Genomic DNA, 22,424 nt, shown 5'->3' on the forward strand with positions numbered 1-22,424 from the left:
AGTCCTTCTTTAGCTATTTGAGAGAAGTCCAATTTGCTGCAGCAGAAATGCTGTCTAACCTTAAGAAATCCAACCAAACCACAATAGTGAAGTTTTGTTTCTATCAGAGTATTTGATGTTTGCAGCAATCATTTGCATCAGGATCACTGGAAGTATTATTTCCTAGTTCCTAAGTAAGTACAATTTTTAGCCTCCTGCTTGTGCAGAATCCTTCAAAAATTATTTCTAAAGCAATGAAAATCAAAATCAGTAAGAACAGTTCAGTTTAAAGAAATAAAGGCACATGAAGAAAAAATACCATGGAAAGCAAAGAAAGAACAGCACATGATGATTTTTATACAGGCATCACATTTATAGATTTTTTTAACTGTAAATTGGATAGTATTATAAAAGCAATGAACTGCTTGAATATAAGGGAATTCAGAGAGCTGGCAGCAGAGATATTTTTGCAGCTGGCCTTCGAGAAGGGCCTATCTGAGATGTGCAGTCATTGCTGTCAGCAGAGAGAAGAGATCCTTTTAAAAGGTTGGTTCAGCTTTTTAGGTGCATGGAATCACCCACTCAAGGTGAATTTCTCTCTCCATCTGCTGGACAGGAGTGGTGTGAGAATAAGGTTCCTATCTGAACTGTTAAAATCAGACAAATTGAATTCCCTCTTTTACACATGAAGTCTTTAGATTTCATTTTAATTTAACACAGAATACTCATCCATACAAGACAATTTATAGGTTGTTTTTTTTTGTGTAGAAATGGCTCATATTCTGACAAGACATTTCTGTTCTACAAAAATCATCTTCTCCCTTTGGGTGAATGGTTAAACTAGCTCCCTTTGGCCTGCTCTTAATGACTAACTCACAATTTAGAGGTGTTCCAGTGTTATTTGGGAAAATGTAGTTGAATTCACTGACAAGACTGATAGACCTTCTCATTGAATAAAACTAGTTTCAGCAAAAGTGGCAAGTTCAGGGCTATTTCCAACAAAATCTTGAATTTTTGTTGTATCTCAGAGTATGGAGATGTCCTGTCTAAAAGTTCAAATATTTCTGGAGCATAACAGAATGATTCAAGTCATTCTCACACAATTGTAGATGCTGTTTCTTAACATTAATGCCCACAATCAGGACAATGAGAGTAGACAAAATGCTACAGGGGATGTTTTAAGGAGTGGGTCTCCTTTTGCTATAGAAGAATTATGTATGAATTTAATGAAACTAAAAGAGCGATTTTCTTTATGTCAACTGAAACTGTTCAAAATCCTTATTAAGTGGCAGTGGCACCTCAAACTTACCGTAATTGATGGTCCAGCAAAAACCAGACTAAGCAACATCAAGAAGGGCACAGACTCTTGTGTAGGTTCAATGTATGGCATACTCAGACTCTTGTCATAGCAATTAAATCCAGAGTGAACTGGCTTGAAGACATCAGTAAGTTCAAGAAAATAGAGGCTAACGACAGAAGATGCCAATATGGGCAACTAGAAGGGAAGAGAACAATAAATTACTGTTTGGAAATGGAATAGCAATGCTTTTGCAAAGACAACAGTCTCTTAATAAATCTCTGTGATGTTTGCTATTTACATCTCACTGCTCCTTGTCATATCCATTTTATTATGTTTAAATAATTAATTCTCTAGAGATCTTATACTGTTCAGTTGATATCAATAAGCATGTTGCCTATCAAGCTAGTCAAAATACCCAGTCCAATCTTCAGCACACATAATTTAGCCTTTTCATCTACAAATCATTAATAGACAAACTTGGATTTTAATTTTTTTAAAGGAAGTACCAGGACTGCAGTCTCCCATATGGGGCCTCAACATTCTGCTGTTCATCAGTTACCCTTTTTGGTCCTTTAGCAACTTTCTGTCATGTGTATGACAGTCATTACATCAAAGCCAGTTTGTATTAGATTTCAAAGTAATAGCTAATGAAAACCAGTATCCGGTGCTTCCCTAGAATCTAAATACACCATAAAATAGCATTCTGCCTTTGTATATCTATTTTGCAATTCTATCAAAAAAGCAATTAACGCTGGCAAGACCCAGTCTGTTTGGAACCATGACAACTAAGGTCTTTTATCCTCTATTTAGTGATTTTACTCTTCGCAATTACTTCCAGTAATTTATTAAGAGTGGAGTTGGCCCTTCTGAGGATTAATTCACCCCTGCTTGCCACCAGCTCCTGAAAGCAGAGATTCAACCAATAAGTCTCTGTGGAAGGAAGCAATTCAAGAGAAGAAATAGCAAAACCACATTTTAAATCTATTGTTTTTTAAGTGATCAAAAAGGGCAGCCCTGCCTCCAGCGTGGGTTGGGGCATTCAGAGGTGACCAGCAGGATGTGATTATTCTCTGTATCCACTTAATAAATTCTCAGAAACTCTTTTTGTTTGTTATTTTCCAGAGTCTTCCCTGAATAAGGCAACACTAGAACAACTTTGTGCTCCTCCACTGAGCAATGACTCCCTACCGGTGTTTCTACTGCAGTGAAGGTACCTATGGCTAATAGCATCTGAGATTATGAGAAATAAGGATTGTACTACCATAATTTGGGGCATACTTAGATTATGTTGTTCTTGTAATGTTCAGTTTACATTTACAAAAATTACTGATTGATTAAAATCAGTGTAATTCATCCCATTCTATGATAAAATAAAAAAGCAGAGGTAAGTGGGATCAATATTTGTTTTGAAAAAATGATTAATAAAATCCACTATACGTGGCAGAGGGACAATGGTTTCTCTCATTAACTGGCAATATTCAGATTTGTAAGCATTGAGCTTTCAAAATGTAGGCTTTTTGTGCATAAAAAGAAGTAATTTTGTGTGATTAAAGGAGGAATGTTCTAGCTAAATTTAAGTGGAACATCTTTTTAATATTATTTTTTATCTTTGATGTGCTGAAGAACAGATTTGAAGAGGGTGAGTTTTATCTTCTGAGTGTTCCAAGCAAAATCTGAAAAAGGTGGAGAATAGAAGAAATTTGCTCATCTGGTTATCTGTGTTCAAGTTGATTGCACTGCAATGTCTCATAGTATAGAGGCTGTGATTGCATAGAAAGGGAGGAAATGTGTATTGGCATCCTTAAGTGCTGTGAGGATTACAAAAATAACAGCAGGATCTAGGAAGTTTGCTTCAATAAGTAGTGTGTGTGTGTGTGTATATATAACCCAAACAAATATATATATATATATATATATATATGTATTTGCATTCCTGTGCTATATTACACATACATATTATGTACAGTATATAACATACACAGGAGGCAATGCATGTTACGTGAATACACAATTTATAACTATTATATGATCTGACATAAATATGTATGGATAATTATATACAATGTCACTAAGTTGAATCCTACTTCCTGCACACCACAGGAAGAAGTCCAATTCTTTAGCTGAATGCATAATGCAATACTGCTTCCCACTTCCTGCTGCGTGCAGCCTCAGTTGACCACAAACCCAGCATGCATCATTAGTCAACATGGACTATACTGCTGACACTCTTTATACAGATATGCAGGATGAAAGAGGACTTCCCTTAACTCTTCAGACTCTGGGAATAATTTAGATTGTTGTGAAACTAGATGCCTTTCTCTCAACACCTGCCTACACAGAGACTATGGACCTGATTGGGATAAGTGCCCGTCTGAAGGAAGGCTGCCACAGTGCATGTTGTCCTGGCGTGCAAGGAGCTTGCATTGAGTCTCTGCTGCTCTTGCTGGGACATTTGAATTCTGCACAGCATTTGAACTCACACATACTGTAACTTGCCTTTTGCAAAACATTTAACTCTTGAAACATTTGCAATGTCTTTTCTTATTAACTGTTTGAAAGTCATACCTAATGACTTAGCCAGGGTCCATGTCCTATGGGGCAAACCATTTGTAACAGGACACAAACATTCCATTGAGCTAAATGGACAAAACAGGCCCCTTCTTTTCATAAATTACACGATTTTTTAAAGATGTCCCCAAAAGTTCATTTCCTAGAACAGAAACACAGAGCAGGCAAACTCATGGAACACCTTGAATTCAGAGTTTCATCTTCAGTGTGTATTTTTCCATTTCTCCAATACCAGGAAAGGGGGGGCCCCCCCTTAAACAACAGGCTATGTGTTACCCACAAGTCCAACTCCACTTTGATCACAGTATTCTTAGGAAGGCAATTGTTTTAAATGGCAATATTAAACTATCAAAATTAGGCAATAAGTGAAGTGGTATTTTATTGTGAGACACTAAAATCAAAGATGTGGATAACTTTTTTCTAAACTACTGTATGTAAGCTATAATTTTATTATTAATTACAAAATCAAGGACTTGGAAAAATTGCATTGTACTGTCTTATGACTTCACTACAAGACTCCCATATTATTTGACTATAATTACCCATTCTGCTAAAAGAAAAGAAATAAATTTAAAGGATTATGAACCTGCAATGTAACTGCTTACAATACTAATGAATAGGTGTGTAGTCATTTTTCTATATACAGTATGTCAGATCCCAAAAGACATTTTTCTTCCAATCTTTATAAAAACACAAATATACAATGCATCTTCTTGAAGTCTTAACTTTTCTTAAAAAAATGTTTCTACAATCTTCTAAACAGTATAACTGGCTATTTAGTACATGAATATTTATGGGGTGTTCTGCTTCAGGCAGAAATCTGTAATTACAGACTTCAACTCCCAACACCTTGAAAATGTCAAATATAATTAGATAGTAGAATGTGTATTGTTTTAATTACAAAATGGAATAGGAATTTTCCTGTTCCTAATTAGAATAATAAAACCTCCAGTGTCAATTCACATATTTTAACTAGCAAGTCTTTATACTCTTACTGACTTGGCTAGCTAATGGAGAAACATCCCCGTTTATCCTGTAATTTAGATCTGTAAATGTAGAATTTGATTTAAACGATCAATCTCTGCTTGGCTTAGAGCCTTAAAAGTCAGAATCATAATCAGCATAGGTGCTGAAAAAGTTTGATTTATGGTCTATTTATTTTTTAAGTTTTTGTTCTTCTTTCTCCTGCTGTTTTCTTAAACTGTAAATCAAAAGCCTTCGTTACACATAGGACTTTCCTATTAATAATTATTAATGTTATTAATATTTTAGAAGCTTTTGCTGTATTGAGCTAGGAATTGTCCGAGCATCAGAAAAGATGTTCTCTGTTCTGAAGAGTTCAACAATGATGTAAATGCCCAGAGATCTTGTAAGTAGAAAATGTCCTGTATGTTACACAGTGTGGGAAAAACCAAAATAGTGTTGTGGCACAACAACTTCTCTGAACTGATGGGACAAGAGGAAAAATATGTATCACATATTGCAGAGAACTGAAAGAAGAGTGGTTGGGAAGGAGTTCAGAGGTGGGAGATAACAGTTCTCCAGGTTGCGCATCACTCTTCTGTGGGACATGCTGTGATTGCTCTGGGGGGTTTTGGGGTGCTTCTGATTTACTTGTGAGGATTAAGATTATGCAGTACCCACAGTGCCTGCCCAATTTTTTACTGGTCCCATGATATAGCCTATGCATCAAAGCTGTGCTGGTCTTGCCCCAAATGTGGAAGCTGGTTACCCCTTAATCAGCAAGTCTAAACTTGCTGGAGCACTCCCAGGTAGATGCTTCTGTTAAACTTCCTGATGATTAGTTTTCCATGGCTTTGAATGCATGAAACAAGAAACCTGTACAGCTGTAGCCCCCTAAATGCATTATCCCATTGCTACTAACAAGCCACAGATTTTGTACAGAGTTTGCAAGGACTCAGGACCAGGGCTTGTCAACCATGCTTTGTTTGTACTTGTCTTGACCTGCCTGGACCTTTGTTTTTATTTGTTTTAACTGTGCGAGCAGTTAGAAATAAGGCTATGTCTAATTTGTTTTACTTTCATATATCTTTGTATGGTACTTGTCTGCCTGATTTTTGTATCTATATCTCGTAGTAACAAGTAAAACCAAGCTACTTATGACTGTAGTGTAGTGCACCCCAGTTTTCATGGCAAGGCTGTGGTATTGTGGAAGACTTTATTAAATTTATCATAAATGTCCATCCTTGTGCCAAAGAATTCATGGTCTAAATGACAAGGCACAACAGATGACTGAGACAGGAAAGAGGGCTGTGGTGGGTTGGAGGAGACAAGGCTTTTCTTAGCCAACCACTAACAGCGATTGCAGCTTGCCACTGCTCAGGCTATTGTCCTGTTGTACTTTGCTGTGGGATAAACAAAGGACAGCAGGAGAGAATGGAAAGAGGATGAATACTGCAATGAATACTGACATCATAACTGTGATTGAATAGTGTCCTTATAAGGCCAGTATTAGGAAGTAGTATCAGCTAAATTCTGCCATTTTCTCTTGGTTTTGAGAACTCATTACTCTTTGAAGAGAGAGTACTAGCCATAGGATGGCTATAGAGCAGGAGGCCTTGCCTAGCATAAAACCGAGATTTTTAGATTTATTTTTATGTTCTAAACGTAATTCTTAAATACCTCAGGTTTATAAGAGAAGGCACTCAGGCTTTTCAGAAGTGTAAGACTTGCATCTGTATAAAGGATTTTTTGCTTTTCTCTCTGAACTCAGGTTTCTGCTGCTTCTTGTCCTTTTTTTGGACGCAGGTTTCATCTATCCCAAAAGTTATAAAGAATAAGTCTTTTCTCTAAAGGATTTTTACCTCACCATTGTCTAATTTTTGAGGAACTTACATGTAAAGACCTGATATAATGATCTTCTAAACTTAACACTATTTGATTGAATTTCAAATCAAAGTTTAATTTCAAATTCCAGTTGTCATTGAAATCTATTATCATTACCATTTTGGAAAATTAAGTTTTCCATATTCCCAGCATTGATTTTAGAATTTAACTTAATTGTTTGGTAACTGCAAATTAGAGTCTAGCTTCGGAAATACAACTGATATCAAACATTTTGATCTTTTACCAGACTTTAATAGAAGGCTCTCAGTATGGGTAAGACCAAAAATAGAGCTGACATACCAGTGTTACAATTACTATTTATTTTAGAAATCTCAGTCACGCTGAATGCATGGTAATCCTAAAAATGCTTCTTCTTTTTTATTGTTTTTATAAATGTATGTGAAGCAGCAATTACACAGGGTAAAACAAACAAAATAAAAATTGTTTAAAAAATATTTGGGGGCAGGAATAATGTAAAAATACTTTGCAAATATTTCTATTCAATTACATATGTGTTAAAATAGAAAGTAGGTCCTTAAGCATAAATTTAAAATGCACAAAATGTCATTAATTTCTTTTCAGTGTGACTTCAAATGTAATTGATGATTCAGTATCTTAATTATTATTATTGTTTAATTAAATCAATGATTAGTTATAATCAATTAATAACTATACACACAATGAGATTTAGGATATTGTACATACTGCTGATGACAAAATTCACTGTATGCTCCTGCTGCAAGGTTATGGTAAATCAAGAACAGGAGCACTCCAAAAAAAGGAGGTTGTGTTCACTTCAGTGCTACCAAATTTCATCTAGAATTTTCCTTAAACACCCCATCCCTACACAATGCTACAATTTATTTTACTCTTTAAGGCATTCTGTTTCCCCATATATACAAAAAAAATAATCCTCTGGGTGCCAGCCTTTCTCCAGTGATTTACTCCCATGTTGTTTTGCCACTTCTGAACTCCCTACAAACTGAGCTTTTAAGTTACAGGAACATCAGTCAAGGTAAAATGTTTGTAACAGCTCAGCTATTGGGCATGTTAAGGTTCCACAATATGCTGTGTTTTATTCATTTTGGCTGCAGAGTAATAGATTTTTAACAATTATGGAAGAAAATCAAAGTGGGGGGAGGTTATTAATTTTTGGAAGAGGCAATAACTTCAAAAAATGCATGTCCTTCAATTTCTGCCATAATCAGGCCTTCCTTTACTACTGGAAGTATTAGGTCAAGAGGCTATTCCTGGACTAAAAAGGGAGTAGGGCCTTCATTCACTAAGAACTACTCAGAGTTACACTTGCCAGGCACAAAGCCAAACACAGATGGGACATCCAGCTTGTGTCATTTGCATTTGTTCTCCCAAGACAGGCTTGGCACAAGCCTGACACCTCCCTTTTCACTCCACTTTTCTGGTCATCTGCTCTAAAACTGGTGTTATGCAGGCTATAAGCACAAAAGTGGCATGGAGGATATAACATTGATGACTTGGCCTATGAATTATAAAGCTATTTTGAATGTGCAGCAGCCTCCTCAGGCCTCAGATAACCCCTAATATTTGGGGGATTCTGGTCTCTCATGCATTGTTATAAAAAATCTGACATCTCTGAGTCAGCCACATGACAAGGTCAGCTGAATGAGCAGACAGCTAAGTGTACTTCTTCCTCTGCTCTCACACATGGTTGACTCTTTTGAGAGAAAAAGCCATGTATTTGGAAAGCATTATGCTATTTTGACAGTATGGGCATAATTTCATCTTCTGTAGTTTGTGTTTTTTTCTTTTTTGAGTGGTCTCCCCCCTCTGCCAGTTAACTTAAGTATAAAAGAAAACCAATCTAGAGAGAAATAGGCCTACATGTGCCTCCAAGGCACAGTAGTGTAGCTTAACTCTTACATTAGATCAAAACATCAGGTTCTTCAGAAGAAAGATTTGGTCCTACAGCCTATTCTCCTTCTCTTTTTCTGATCACTGCACTCCTCTGTGTGCCTCTTGCAGTCACACCTATACGTGACTGGCAGGTGACTATCATTAAAATGTTGTGCGCCATGCATGACTGAACAGCTGAAAAACATTCCAGATGTGACTGAGAAGTGGCACTGAGCTATCAAATAATATTTCAAACCCAACTCTGTCAGTGTATGTCAGAAACAAAGGGAAATAAAGCATCTGTTGCTGTGGTACAGTGGCCATTCTCTAGAGGCACTTATTTCAATGGAAGCTGATGACCTCCTAAGTCTTACAGCCTGGAGTTTTACAGTGATAAGAGATCTTTGTGTTTTCTGCTGGTGAGAATTCCAGCTCCTTTGGGGAACAAGAATAAGTGGTCTTCCAGTACTGAAAAAAGTGTTTCCAAACAATCCTGGCATGATTAAGGCCTGTCTGGAAGCTCAGGAAAATGCAGAAAAAGAAGCTACCTTTATCAGTATGCATGCATCACAGAAGGAGTCTATAAGTCAATGTAAGGAAAAAAATACAACTGTACAAGGGACACTGCCTGAAATATCTCTCATTTTAGTAACTGGAAGTTAAGGAACCAATAGATGAAAGCTGTGTCACAGGAACCCAATTTAGCTGGAGAATAAGTGCATCAAGTCACTCAGATTGACACCAGCTTGACCTTTTGCAAGCCCTCATCTGAGGCACCGGATGAAGTAGTAACGCCACTGAAGTCCAAGGCAAAATTTATAGTGGCTTCTGTGAAAACAGGATTTAAACCAGGAGTTTTTGAAGTGGAGTAACATGAGTGCTGACAGTCTTTTTCCTTCACCAAAAAGAAATGGATCTGTCCTGCCTCCTAAGTACAACCGTTCTGCCAGGAATGGAAACTATGTAACTGGAAGTTTTCCAGATTCATATTAAAATGCAAGACACCATATTCCTTCTGAAAGGGAATATAATTACAATATACTCTGAATATATTGAAAACAAAGTCAGTTAACAAAAACCAAAACTTATTCCAGGAATGCTCCTTTTCAAGATCTCCCAGAGGAGGCCAGAGGGCCTATGAATTTTCATGGGATACTTTGTCTTTCTCAGCTATGCAAATGAATACAGATAGCCCATACAGTCTACAGAACCCTAAAATACCATAAGCATAATTAGGAATAAAACAGACCTAACTGCCTGGAAGTACTGATTACAACATCCTTCAGGTAAGTATACACAAGGCAATCTAAAATTATTCAGCTCTCAGGCGTCTGTGCTAATCAGAGGTTCTGCTAAGCAGAAGTATTATCAGTCCTTTAAAATGACCTCTAGAACATTCATATGAGACATAGCAGAAATCGCCAAGTTATTTTATTTTATGAATTATGAAACTTGAAAATATGTAACTGAAAATGTGTTAAGATTTACTTCATCCTACTTATTTATTTGCCTCTCATGTTTTTAGGGAAAGACCCATCTCTTTTTTCAAAAGCTGTCTCTTCAGTTTCTTTCCTTTACAGTTCTATGTCTTTCAAAGCTTTAGCCCAATTCTCCTTTTGCTTTTCCTGAACAAATGAAGAATATCTCTAGTGATCTTAAGAGAAGCATTTTTGTTTTATGTTTTAACTCTTTTTTTGGCAAAACCTGCTGGTTTGAATTATCCATCAGTTCATAGAAGATGTCCTGAGTTGGAAAGGGCTCACAAGAATAATCCGAATCCAACTCCTGGCCCTGCACAGGACCATCCCCAGGAGTCACACCACGTGTATGAGAGCATTGTCCAAATGCTTCCTGAACTCTGTCAGCCTTGGTGCTGTGACCACTGCCCTGAGGAGTCTGTTCCAGTGCCCAGCCACCATCTGGGTAAAGAACCTTTTTCTAATATCCAACCTAACCTCCCTTGACACAACTTCAGGCCATTCCCTCAGGTCCTATCAGTGGTCACCACAGAGAAGAGATCAGTGCCTGCCCCTCCACTTCCCCTTGTGAGGAAGTTGTAGACTCTGATGAGGTCTCCCCTCAGTCTCCTCTTCTTCATGGCTGTTACAGTCTCCGGTTCTGGATATATTCTATGTAATCATATTTTATGGAACCCTAAAAGTTGTTGCCACTAAACACATTTTTTTACAGGAGCATGTCTCATTCATAATACATTCTTAAGGACCTTAATAGCTGAAACCCCTCAGTGTCAGAACTGTATTTGCTTGCTGCCATTTCTGAAGTTCTGCATGCCTTCATTATGTTGGTTGCTACATATACCATTTCACTCTTTAAGGTATGTTTCATTTGTATAACATGGACACATCCCTGTCCTACTACTTTTTGAATTTGCAATTCCTCTTCAACCCAACATCCATTTTTCCACATCTATCCTTTTGTCTAGCATTCCTTTTTTTACAACATATTTTCTAAACAATCTGCTTTTTCTTTGGCCTAGACCTCCTAGGTAGGTCTTGATGGAAAGTGAATGTCAGCAAAACCCTCATTTTCTCATGTGAAGGTGCAAAATGGGCTATGGCTTTTTTTCTTGCAATTCAGATTAAGTGGGAAGGGACTGTCTGCGATGAACAGGACAGGGAAAATAAAAGGGAATGAGTGCCCAAAGAAAAAAACATAAAAAACTTCACAGCATTCAGAGGTGAGAGGTTGACGATCTGTTTCCTATCATCTAGTCATGAAAGCAAAAGCTTTAAAATTCAGAAAGCCGTATTTAGAGCAGGTAAGTTTTGGTTTTAAGTAATTGTTGTTAGATTGCATCAGGAACTTACCTTCTGCTTACAAAGGAAACCCATGTTACATAGGAGTGCCAGTCAACCACACTGGGTGAACGTCTCTGTTCCTTACACTTGCAGACTTCCCATTGCAATTAACATGTCTCTGATTAAATCCCTCTTTATTTGGTACAGCTTAATTTTTGGTTCTTTTTGAGCCAGTCGCAACAGAAGAATCTAAGTCATCATGTCCTTTACTGGATGCTACTGAAGTGCTGGCATTTGCTGTGCAACAAATCTTTAGAAAGGCATTGTCATTAGTCTGATTAGAATTAGTGTGCATGTGTGTAAATACAGAGTGGGCGCACCCAAGTAAGACAAGCTGCATATTTCTTTCTAAATATATGGATTGTTGCTACCCTTTCACTCAAGTGACTTGAGTACTCAACTGAAATGTGAGACATGGTTTCAAATCCCACTGCTGTGTAACAGTAGAAGGCTGATAACTCACCAAAAGTTTCCTAATCAATGTTTATGCTCAAGTGTATTGCACTCAATGGTTTTTTCTTGATGTTGCTTTTACTTCTCAGTTCAAGAAGGGCCATAAGTCTTCAGTGCAGTAATTAGAACTTGCTCCTGGTGGGGAAGGGCTCATGCAAGCTCTAGATTTTTATCCTGTGACTGTGTAATACAGAAGTCCTAGAAGTTCGCTAGGAGACAATTCCACTAGGTGAGGACTTTGACTCTCTCTCAGAGCAACTGGGTACTGAAGAACTTTCCACCTGTTTTTAGATGTAGCTGTAAATAACTTGCTAAGGGTCCTAGAGGTCCATGCCAGAGTAGAGAACTTGCCTGCCTCATGTGGGAACTATACACAGAACTTGGTGTAAGTTCTTCATTGCTCACAGAAATCCTTTGTTTTACTCCTTGTAAGAGCTGCAGGTAGCTTCTAGGGGAAATACAAGTATGCAATCAATATTATATAAGACAACTATTAAGAGCAGCAGGCACACATTTTGTGCTGTTGTTCTGTATTTTGTCCCATCTTGCTGCAGGCCAAAGCACAGCCCACCAAATAGCACAGGCTCTGTTGTATCTTCCAGGATCTCCGTATCATCCCCTGCATTAGAGTTATGCCCAAGCTGAGGTACAGCAGCTTCACTTCCTGTTTGGGTTCCCAAAGCAGCAAAACAGCACAGAGAGTAAAGAAGCCCCTACTTTTTTTTAGGGGGTTCTCCAAGCTTGACCTCTGCTGCCTATGAAAAGCTAATGTAAGATACGTGGCACAACAAGTCCTTCCATCAAGAGGCTTCTCTTGAGCAGGCCTAATTACACTGATAGGATGAGCCTGATGCTTCCATACAACCACCCTCTGCAAAGCTTTCCAGTTAGTGCAGCTTACTTAGCATAAGCTGCTGACCATGCCCAGGTGCTTAGGGAGCAGAAACATTCCACTGTTACCTAAAATTCCTTCTCAGCCCAACCCCTCCTACCTCCTAGACAGCCTCCTGTTTTATATTTTGCCCAATGGTTATCTTCTAATATTTTATACACTAAGTATTGTATATATTTTGAGTGCAGTTATAGTTAACTTACACCATATTTTACTGTTAAGGTCTTCACATTATTTCATGATTTCTCTCTTAGGTAAGTTACATGGTGCCTCAAAGTGCCTCAGCCTCTCTTCCCTGTGAGTGGGGTCAGATGAAACACTTTGCTCAATTCATAAAACATTTTTACCTTCCTCTTACTGCTGTGCCATTAGACAAATCCATAAGCTTAAACTGTCTACTTATGATCTTACAGAAGCACCTTTGTGACTGTACTTTCCAGGGAGGCTAAATATCTCCAAGTGAAACACCAGGCAGCATCTCTGCAACTCCACCTGCTACCAGCTGAGCAGCCATAGCAGGTTTTGCTCTTTAAGATGCGCCGAGAACCTAATTCTGTTTTCAAAACAGACATTTTTAGCTCTCATAGAAGAAGCACATAGTCCAGGGCTCAGCAAAAATGTAGCAGTGATTATCATTTTGAGAACATTTCTATTTTTATAAGCATTCCCTTATGAATATGATTTTTATTCTATCAAAGCGATGTGCCCAGCGTTTGCCTGGAAGCCAGTCCTTCTTGAAACATGTCTTCCCCTCGAGAGGCTCCCGTGCACATAGCACACTTTAGCTGAGCAACCCTCTCATTTTCTGAGTAATTTTTAGAAATAATTCCCACTTCAAAGAGCTAGCAAGAAGAGGCTAATTTATGCCTGCTCCTTACAGGGGGCTTCGATGCTGATTTCGGTGAGACAAAGCCTCACGTAAGGGCTTTGCATCAGCCGGTGCGGAGTGCGCGCCGAGGCGCGCTCCCTGTCCGCGGGCGCGCGGCGTTCCCCGCGGAGCGGCTGTGCCCCCTCCGCTCCGCTCCCCGCCCCCGGCCACTCACCTCCACGAAATAGAAGCAGGGCAAGAGGGTGACGCTGTCCTTGGTCACTTTGCCCTTTGGCCGCTCCTTCGCGGACATGCTGGCGGGGCTGCGGGCGGCGGCCCCGCGGCCAAGCGCTGCCCCGGCCGCTCGCAGCCGCCCGCCCGCCGCGGGTCTCCTCCGCCCGCCGCCGCTGCGCCGAGCGCGGGGCTGACGTCAGGGGGCGGCTCGGCGGCGGGCGGGGGTCCCGCAGCCTTAACCCCTTCGCACCGGCGGTGCGGAGGGAGCCCCGGGACATGCGCCCAGCCCCGGAGCGCGCTGTGGCTGCAGCAAGCGATTTGCAAAGGTACACATACAGGTGTGAGAGACCTGAACAGGATCCCTGCGGGCACGAGGATGCTCCGTGGGGAGCCTGCGGCATTTATGTTGTTTCTGGGAAATATTTTTTTGTGAAACAAGGCAGTAGAATTGCTCTGGGACTCGCATTTCAATACGAGCAATGTTTTCTTGCAGGTGTACTCTTTTTGAGATTAGGTCGCTAGTGACAGTTCACCCCAGCGAGAGTGCCAGTCAGGGGGAGTGGTGCGACTGGGACTGAGCCAAACTAAGCTCTTCAACCCCATGTGGAATACCGAGGGATGTGATTTCTCTGATTTGTGAAGTATCTAGTGCAGTTCCTGCTGCAGTCTTGAAGAGAACAGAATTAACCTGAACAATTGTTTCCATGGTGAAATGTGTTGAGGTCCTATTTATGGATCAAAGTTTGGAGCCTTTTCTTAGGCAAGCTCATGTTGATGTCCATGAGAGGTACTGTGGTTAAGGCCTGCAGGAGTTCATTATGCAAGATAGCATTTTCATTCTTTGTAGCACACTAATAATGTCTACAAAAGTTGTCTTGTGCCTGTAAGTTTATTTTTGCATTGTGGTTAGCTTTAATGTTCAAGGAGATAAGTGTGACTCAAGCAGTCATTATTTCCTATCCCTCCTCATTTTGGGGAAAATGGGAAATAACTGGCTGTTCTTGTTCAGAGGGTTGCTAATATCTTGGCTGCTATGGCAATGATGGGGGTGAAGATTCTCATCAGCCCCTTTTCTAGCTGTTCTCTTTTCATTTATTTGGGGTGCATATGCCAATCCATACTCTGCACTGAGCAGACAAGCAAAGACATTTCATGAGAGGGTAAAATTAAAAAAGTACTCCATACTTGTAGGCAGGTGTGGAAGGCAAGCCTGTAAGTCTGACTCCAAATCATTGAAAAAGACTTTTCAGAGATGCAACACGTGTTGCCATACCAACATGTATTCTTGTTCTAACCCTGTTTGGAAAGATTTCCAGGGTTTCTGCTGGCTCAGGAATCAGGGCACCTGTTGGTAACCTTGTGAAAGGCAAGCTGGGGGACTCCAGGCAGTGGAGGTGGCCAAGATTGTTACTAGGAGCAGAGGAGATTTGCAGCTGTCTATCAGCACTAATTTCCAGGAAATTACTGTGTGTGGTGTGGAGATGTCTGGTAGTGCTTCCTACCCATCAGTCTAGCCTTTAAGTAAAAAAAGCCTCTTTTTGTTAACTTTGCTGATGGGTTATTCCAAGTAAAACAGCAAGTGTCAGGGAGCTGTAGTAAGATTTTGCTGTTGCCAAATATGTAGCTACTTTTTTGTCAGTGACAGACCTTGTCGACAACTTCTGCCCTTTATCTAGTCAGAGGAGGAAATGTCTTGGTCCAAGGTGTGGCATGTCTGTCTCACACTAGTCTAAAGGTAATACTGATGGTCAAGTATGGACATGGCTAGGGTTCATTTCCCACCCTTCCCTCTGGGCTTTCCTTTATGTTCTCTTTTGAGAATCAGCTGTAGCAACCTATTTCTCAAGAGTAATTGTGCTGCCAGCAATGTGTTCCTGGCTTCCACCTTATTCTTCACCCTTCAGTATCCGGAGAGGGCTGCAGACATTTGGACCTTATGTCCTGAACTAACATGTGATCTCTGTAATATAGCAACATGTTAGTATAAAGCATAATTTTTGTTTTGCTTTGCTTCAACAAACCCAATCAAGTTCATGGAAACATGTAAACAAGTTGGGGAACTGAAAGATGAAATTCACAGATGTGGAGTGTAGGCCTCTTCTGACTAATCTGGAGTAAAATTTTAAGAGCAATTTATTATTCCATCAACAAAAAGAAAACTTGGCCATCAGTGGGTGTCCCTGATGATTCCAAGCTGACTTTTAATTGCTTAGTTTGACACAAGACCTTGCCTCCTTAAAGAAGTATTGCTGGTGAAACTTCTTTAGGTGAAGAAAGCACCTTTCTTTGTACTCGTCAGGCAGACAGCAGCTGCCACAGTTATTGGAAACATGATTTGAAATTATTTTCTATCACAGTCTAGTTTGTTGGCAAAGTTCCACTGCATAAAATGTGACTGCAGGTCACTCTGTATTTATCCAGGTGCTCTCTTCCCTCTGCAGCAAAGCCTGCCTTTATTCCCAGGCTTTGTTAAGTGGGCACAGGCAATGACTGTGGTTTCACTGCTTCCATGGGAACAGAAAGCATGCTGCATAAGGAGGGACCAGTGCTATATCACTGAATAAAGCCACTTGCAAAAGCAGTATGAAATAATACGGCAAAGATTTAAAGAGAGCCAATGAGTGCATGGCTGTGCAGATTCCCTGGTCAGAGAACGGCTCTGAGGGGTTTGTAGCAGGCACATGTTTGGCCAGAGGCTGCAGCAGCAGCTGCAGTTGCAGTTACCATTGCTTAGTAACCTAAGAAAACCTGCTTTCCTCTGGTTACTACATAATTTCCCTGCAGAAAGGTCACTTGTGGGACTGTGTGCATGGATCAGGGTTAACTCATATTATATAGATGGATTTTTTGGTTTTGGTTTTGCTTTGCCCACTGAGTGTGAAATAGATGATATGAACTCAGCATATTAAAACAGTAATCCTCTCTGGAGAAAGAGTGGCATATGGGAACTGGGTTCTGCTGTGGAACTGACAGATGTTTTTTGTTCTGCTTTGCTTGCCATATCAGAATTCAGAAATGCAGCAGTGTGTATTTGTATATGTATATTCTTCTTTTTTCCCTCCTAGTCTCTCAGGAAAATGACTGGGGGAATTTCCTGTGTGTATTGAATTCACATGTTATTCAGTAAGTAAATCTGCCCTGAGAATGTGAGGGGACATTGCTTGTTTTACAGTCATCCATTTAAAAGATTGTTGTGGCCATAAAACATAAATTTTTACAAGTATTTCATAAGCTGGCTTTCTAATCTTTGGTTCAACTACTTAAGTATAGTCTTTTATTCAGAGAAAATAAAATTCTGGCTGCCAGGACAAAGCCCATGTCAGACAACATGGCAACATCTTTTCTAGCTTCCTAATAAGGTACTTTAGGTATGAATCTTGTAAATGTTACAAAAGGAAAAAAAACCTGTAGGATATAGCAAAACTAGATAGCTGAATAATATCAAGGGTATCCCTTTAATTATTAACATTTGCATTAGCTTTCTTGAAGTGCACGATTTTTTCCCCTCGCTTTTTCATATTAGGGCAACATTTTCCTCTTTGACCCGTCTGTAGATCCCATGTGAGCAGCACATAGTACTCTTGGATAGATGGCATGTGACAGCATTGGGAGATTCATAGTGGAAGAAACTCAAACATACAAAAGAGATGAACAGTGCAGATGGGAGAGTTAAATTCTGCTTGGAGGTTGTAATTACAACAAGCAATTGTTTCTCCACTATGCCTAATAATCTCCTGTTGGGGTAAAGCTGTCATCTAATGTCTTTTCTTTGGCTGCTAGATATAGGTCACAGCTTTAAAGTAGCAGATTACTCTGAGTGATTCCTGGCTTTCCTGAATTTTGCATGTTTTGCATGAGTCATACCAGGATCATTCTTCTGAATCTGTGGGTTTAAACACTGTTTATCAACATATCTACATATTATTTTGCAGGTATACATGCTTTCTGACCTTAAATGTGGGTTTGGGGTTGCAAGCTGTGTGGCTGCAAAAGCGGAATGCTGGACTGTGGTTTCTATGAATTGCTTCCCCTTAAGTCAGATTTAGCAATGGGCTGAGTGGTTATGTGGCTTGTTAGTGAAGCTGCCTTGTAGCTGGCTGGTGTGGAACGCAGGAAAAAGAGTCCATTTTTCATTATATTATGCCCAGTCTGCTTTTATTGTGATGCTGATAATGTTAGGTACTTGGTTGCCTGCATACAGCTGTGTTTAAGATCTTAGTTACAGGCATGAAGGCATGAAAATGCCAGAATGTGAAAATCTAAGACTGTTTCTGGAATATCAATGGCTCTTTAAGGCAATGTCATGCAGATATCAATAAAGCACAAATCTGGATTATTATGCGATGACCTGTCACAGATATTTTTCTTGAATCTAGGGATGTTATCACCAGCTAATTAAATATCACCCATTTGGTGCATGAGCTCAGGCAGAGGTTGAGACAGAAACTGCAATCATGCAATTAACAATAGAACACATTTGTCTAAATGGAAGTGCTAAGTCCCAGCAGAAATCCTGTTTGTCCTGCAGTCTGTATGAAATAGCATGTCAGAAAAGGGCTGGTATACTTGTCTGACATTTTTAGGACTTCAATAGCCTGTTGATATTTATTAGTCCATTCCTTTCTGACCACTGCACATTTGCTTCTGAACATAGTCTTGTCTTATCCAAGAATCTGATATCATGTTATTCCAACTTAAATAACCTCCTTCTCAAAATGGAGAATTTTGATGGAAAATGCATGTTTCAAATTCTGTGTGAAAGGCAAACTGTGTGCGTGACTTTGAGAAGGAAATTTAGCAAGTGAGTTGTAAAAACACAAGATAGTGACATTCATAGGCAAGAAAAATATCTAAAATAATAAAATATGTATATTCAGAGTGTTCTTAGATGGCCCAAACTCACAAGTGATAAAAATATTTTATTTTTACAGTATTGAAGTCCAATATTAACTTTCATATGAGCACATCAGTTATTTTGGAAGTCTATAATCATAGTGCTGTTGTCAAGGACGTAAATTAGGCAGCCTCACAACTGAAGAAAATGCCTGTCCCCAACCATTAAATATTAATTTTCATAGTTGGTTATTAAAACCAAGGCATAAAAACATACTTTGTGTGTGCATAGGCACATAATTATGGAGGTTTTGTATTTATGAGGTCTTAAGGCAATGTGACAATTGAATGAAGTCACATTGGCTAAAACAACTGCAATTCCACAATAGCACTCAATATATATCAGGATTAACAATTAATACTGTATAGCTCCAGAGAACTCTGAGTAAACTAACAGAAAGGGAGAAACCTTGAAATACATATTTTATTATTTGTATAATATTTTCATTGAAAGAAATCAATGCCATCAGGTAGCACAAAAACTCACTGTCAATAAATGTTATGCAGAATCAGTGCAAAAATCAGTCTATCATCTTATTAGACTACAAGTGGAAAAAACCTGATCTATGACTAAGTTGAGTAGAAATACCTAGATTATGAAAACTAGTTGAATATTCTTGGAGACATTGTTCTTTATAAAATAAACACTGGCAATGAAAGGATACACAATAATTTTGTACCTTAGTTCTCTAATATGTGACTGAAGAGCTGTCAGATGGCTTCCAGCCCCTTTGTGGTCCTGCTTAGAAAGCTGTTAAAATCAACCATTGCTGAAATAAATGTAGAAAAGTTTGTTAACAATGGGAATGTAGATGCAAACAGTCAACAGGTGTTCACCATAGAAACGGAACAGTAATTATTTCGGGTATACAGAAAGATGTAACTGTACTGAAAATAAGTGAGAATTTAGCACTTGATTAAAATCTTACCTCTAGCAATAGTTCCTGCACAGCAGAGGTGTGCCAAATAGGCATTCTTCTTCGACTTACTGGGATGCTCTGGATGTTTTCTAGCACATAGCATAAAATGACAGTGGCAGAAATGGATATGTAGCTTTCAAAACAGTTAAAGCTATGGTGCTCAAACTTTTTCCAAGGACATGAAAAGTTGCAGATTGCAATCCTCTTGTCGTATGATGGAATTCAACATCTGTCTACACACATTCAGTAGCTGCAGTGCTTCTCAGAAATGGGGATTTACTGCACACATGAAGGTCAGTAATACTGCCCATGCACAGTGGATTTAGTCTTGTGGACCATAGTTGTGCACAGTTAATTTGATGCACTTCAGTTTCTATACATTACCAATGAATAAAGGCCAATGCAGCCAGTTAAATATCATCCTTTTTTCTATACCAAATAGTTTATTTCTTTTGACAAGTTCATTTTTTTTGTAGGAGCTTCTGGACTTCCGTGTGGCAGAAGTATATTGCTGAACTTCAGAGTGCAAAGCCTGAACAGGGGTGTAATGGTAACTGTGATAATGAGAAGATATCTATCATGTAAGTTGCTTGGTGCAGTTCTTTGTCTCCCCAGACTGGAATATCTTAAGCACATTCAAGCCATTATGACTTTTCACTGAGTTTTAAGGTTTGTAACTATTACACATAACTTGCAGAAAAAATAGAGATGCTTTTTTGTAACTTGAGTGATGCAGGCCATATTCTGCTTACAGATGTGCCTGTACAATGAGTGCTTGAGAGATAAATGGGTGTAATTTTCTGTGATTGTTCTCATTCAATAACTTGTCTTTTTTAAAATCAATTACTAATAAATAATTCATTTAAGTAAGCAAATAGCTTTAATAAAGACATATTTCTACACTTGCTTGCATCCATACACATTTTAATATATATAATTTTCAAATTGTCAATTCTGCATCTAAATTCAGTCTGTCTTTTGCTACATACCTACAAAAAATGTGCAGATTTTTCAGATAGCATTTGGGAGTAGGGAGTTATTGCTGATGGTACCAGACTCAGTCCCCAGATAACCGTCCTGCAACAGCTTGTAATGTTTTCAGAATATGGGAAAGATATAAGATGATTTTGCAATGGTGTAAGCAGAAGTGGAGTCTGTGTGTATGCACACAGCATGGTGTGGCAGTAAGTTCTTGTTTTGTGTAGCTGCTCCAGTGAAAACAAATATGATAGGATAAAAGGAAATGGGAAGAAACAGGGAATTAGATATATCTGATGACTTATGAATGCTTTTAGCTTCATGTTTTTCACTTAGCACCTGGCTCTCTCTGGGTGGTTGCTCCTGAATTTGACATATTCCAGAAAGAGAAGGGCTACAGATGAAATCTTGGGGAATTAATGCTCAGGGTGTTTCTCAAGATAAATCACAGTAGCCGAAGAATACCTCAAGTTTGTTGCCTGCAGCAAGGCCCTGTTGAAGCATTCAGGAACACCAAATGCCCTAATAACCATTTCTGCAGGCCTCTACCATAGACTGGTTGGTGGAGAATTCTCCTGCTGGCCTAATATCTCTGCAGTGTGTCCCTCAGCCTAGAGACATGTCTCCAAAGGGAGATCTGACATCTTTATGACTTTTGCATAATTAGTGCAAGAAATCCACAAATGAGGCACTAAGGCTTTGCTCATAACTAAAGGGGCCTTAATCTTTATTGTTGATTTTTGTAGATATGTAGAGGGGAAAGGCTGTGTAGCCCAAATTCAGAAAAAAATCAGCTGCCATTCCCAGGCAGTTGCAACCCAAGTAGAGGCTTTATGAGTTAGGTGATGAGATCTACAAGAGGGGAGAAGCTCCTTTTGAATACTATGGGAGTAAATGGCATTCATGAACAAACAGCTGTCAGTTTAACTGAGGAGGATGGAGCTGTGCATTGCCTGATGGACCAGATCACTGCAGGTTAAGGGAACCCTTAGTGATTTGCTTTGGTGAAAACTTTATTGAGCCAAACCAGTAACTTCTTCCAAACACTTGTAAATCAATGAAAAGCAAGGTATTTCTTCTTTGAAACAATACTTTAAAAGGGCCACAGCATTTTATGTACTAGGATTTCAAATCGATATGCATCTTAATTAGAGACTAGAAATTGTTTAAAATCTCTTCACGCTGTGGACAAAGGGTGTCACCCTGCCCACTTTTCTGCAGTACACCTGAATTGCACTGAAATATATTTATTTATATCTTTAACTCAAATTAAGCAGACTGCTGGATTTTCAAAGAAGCAAAACCTTACAAAAATTATTAATTCCAAATTAATTTAAATAAACTGTGCAGTTTTATTTATCTTTCCCAGGAGCTCATTTACATTGATTGAAGAATTTATTTTTATGAAGTTTATATGCTTTGATAACAGAATATCAGTATAAGTACTTATTTAGTAGAATGTAATTTTCATGTGTTTTTCATTACAACAATCTGCCTTCCTGCTCTGGTAGAATGCTTTCTGGATACGAATTCTAATGATAAATAGGGAACTGTGACCAGTGACAAATAACAAGTCTAAACCCAAGGAAAATAGATGAAAGAGGTATTACTTTTGTAACTGCTTAATACTTAATTTTACTGTTCTTTGAATGGGCTCATCTGTCTTTCTAATGGTAATAATTTATTCCAACTATTTTTCTGCATATTATACACTGCTTTGGCAACAGAAGAGTTTATAATTTTATTATAAAATTCCATACTTAATTAATAATTAAATAAGACTGGGGGAATATTTCATCTCGTTCACCTTGGAATTAAATTCAGATAATCTGACTTGCTGTTAGAAGATCTTAATGTTATG

The 22,424-nt window shown here is 38.8% G+C and overlaps 2 protein-coding genes across 2 annotated transcripts in view; one reads left to right on the plus strand and one right to left on the minus strand.

Moving 5' to 3' along the window:
• PLPPR4 (phospholipid phosphatase related 4) overlaps positions 1-14,049 on the minus strand; it is a 29,971-nt gene extending 15,922 nt beyond the window's left edge. Inside the window, exons 1-2 of the mRNA XM_071565142.1 lie at positions 13,774-14,049; positions 1,289-1,474 (exon numbers count right to left, since the gene is read on the minus strand). Of these exons, the coding sequence (XP_071421243.1) occupies positions 1,289-1,474; positions 13,774-13,851 (264 nt within the window). The 5' untranslated portion in view covers positions 13,852-14,049. The remainder of the gene's footprint in view (positions 1-1,288; positions 1,475-13,773) is intronic.
• PLPPR5 (phospholipid phosphatase related 5) overlaps positions 13,797-22,424 on the plus strand; it is a 91,118-nt gene continuing 82,490 nt past the window's right edge. The window contains exons 1-2 of the mRNA XM_071565149.1: positions 13,797-14,098; positions 20,062-20,166. Of these exons, the coding sequence (XP_071421250.1) occupies positions 14,049-14,098; positions 20,062-20,166 (155 nt within the window). The 5' untranslated portion in view covers positions 13,797-14,048. The remainder of the gene's footprint in view (positions 14,099-20,061; positions 20,167-22,424) is intronic.

This window comes from Pithys albifrons, chromosome 10 (assembly GCF_047495875.1).
Source record: "Pithys albifrons albifrons isolate INPA30051 chromosome 10, PitAlb_v1, whole genome shotgun sequence".
NCBI lineage: Eukaryota > Metazoa > Chordata > Aves > Passeriformes > Thamnophilidae > Pithys > Pithys albifrons.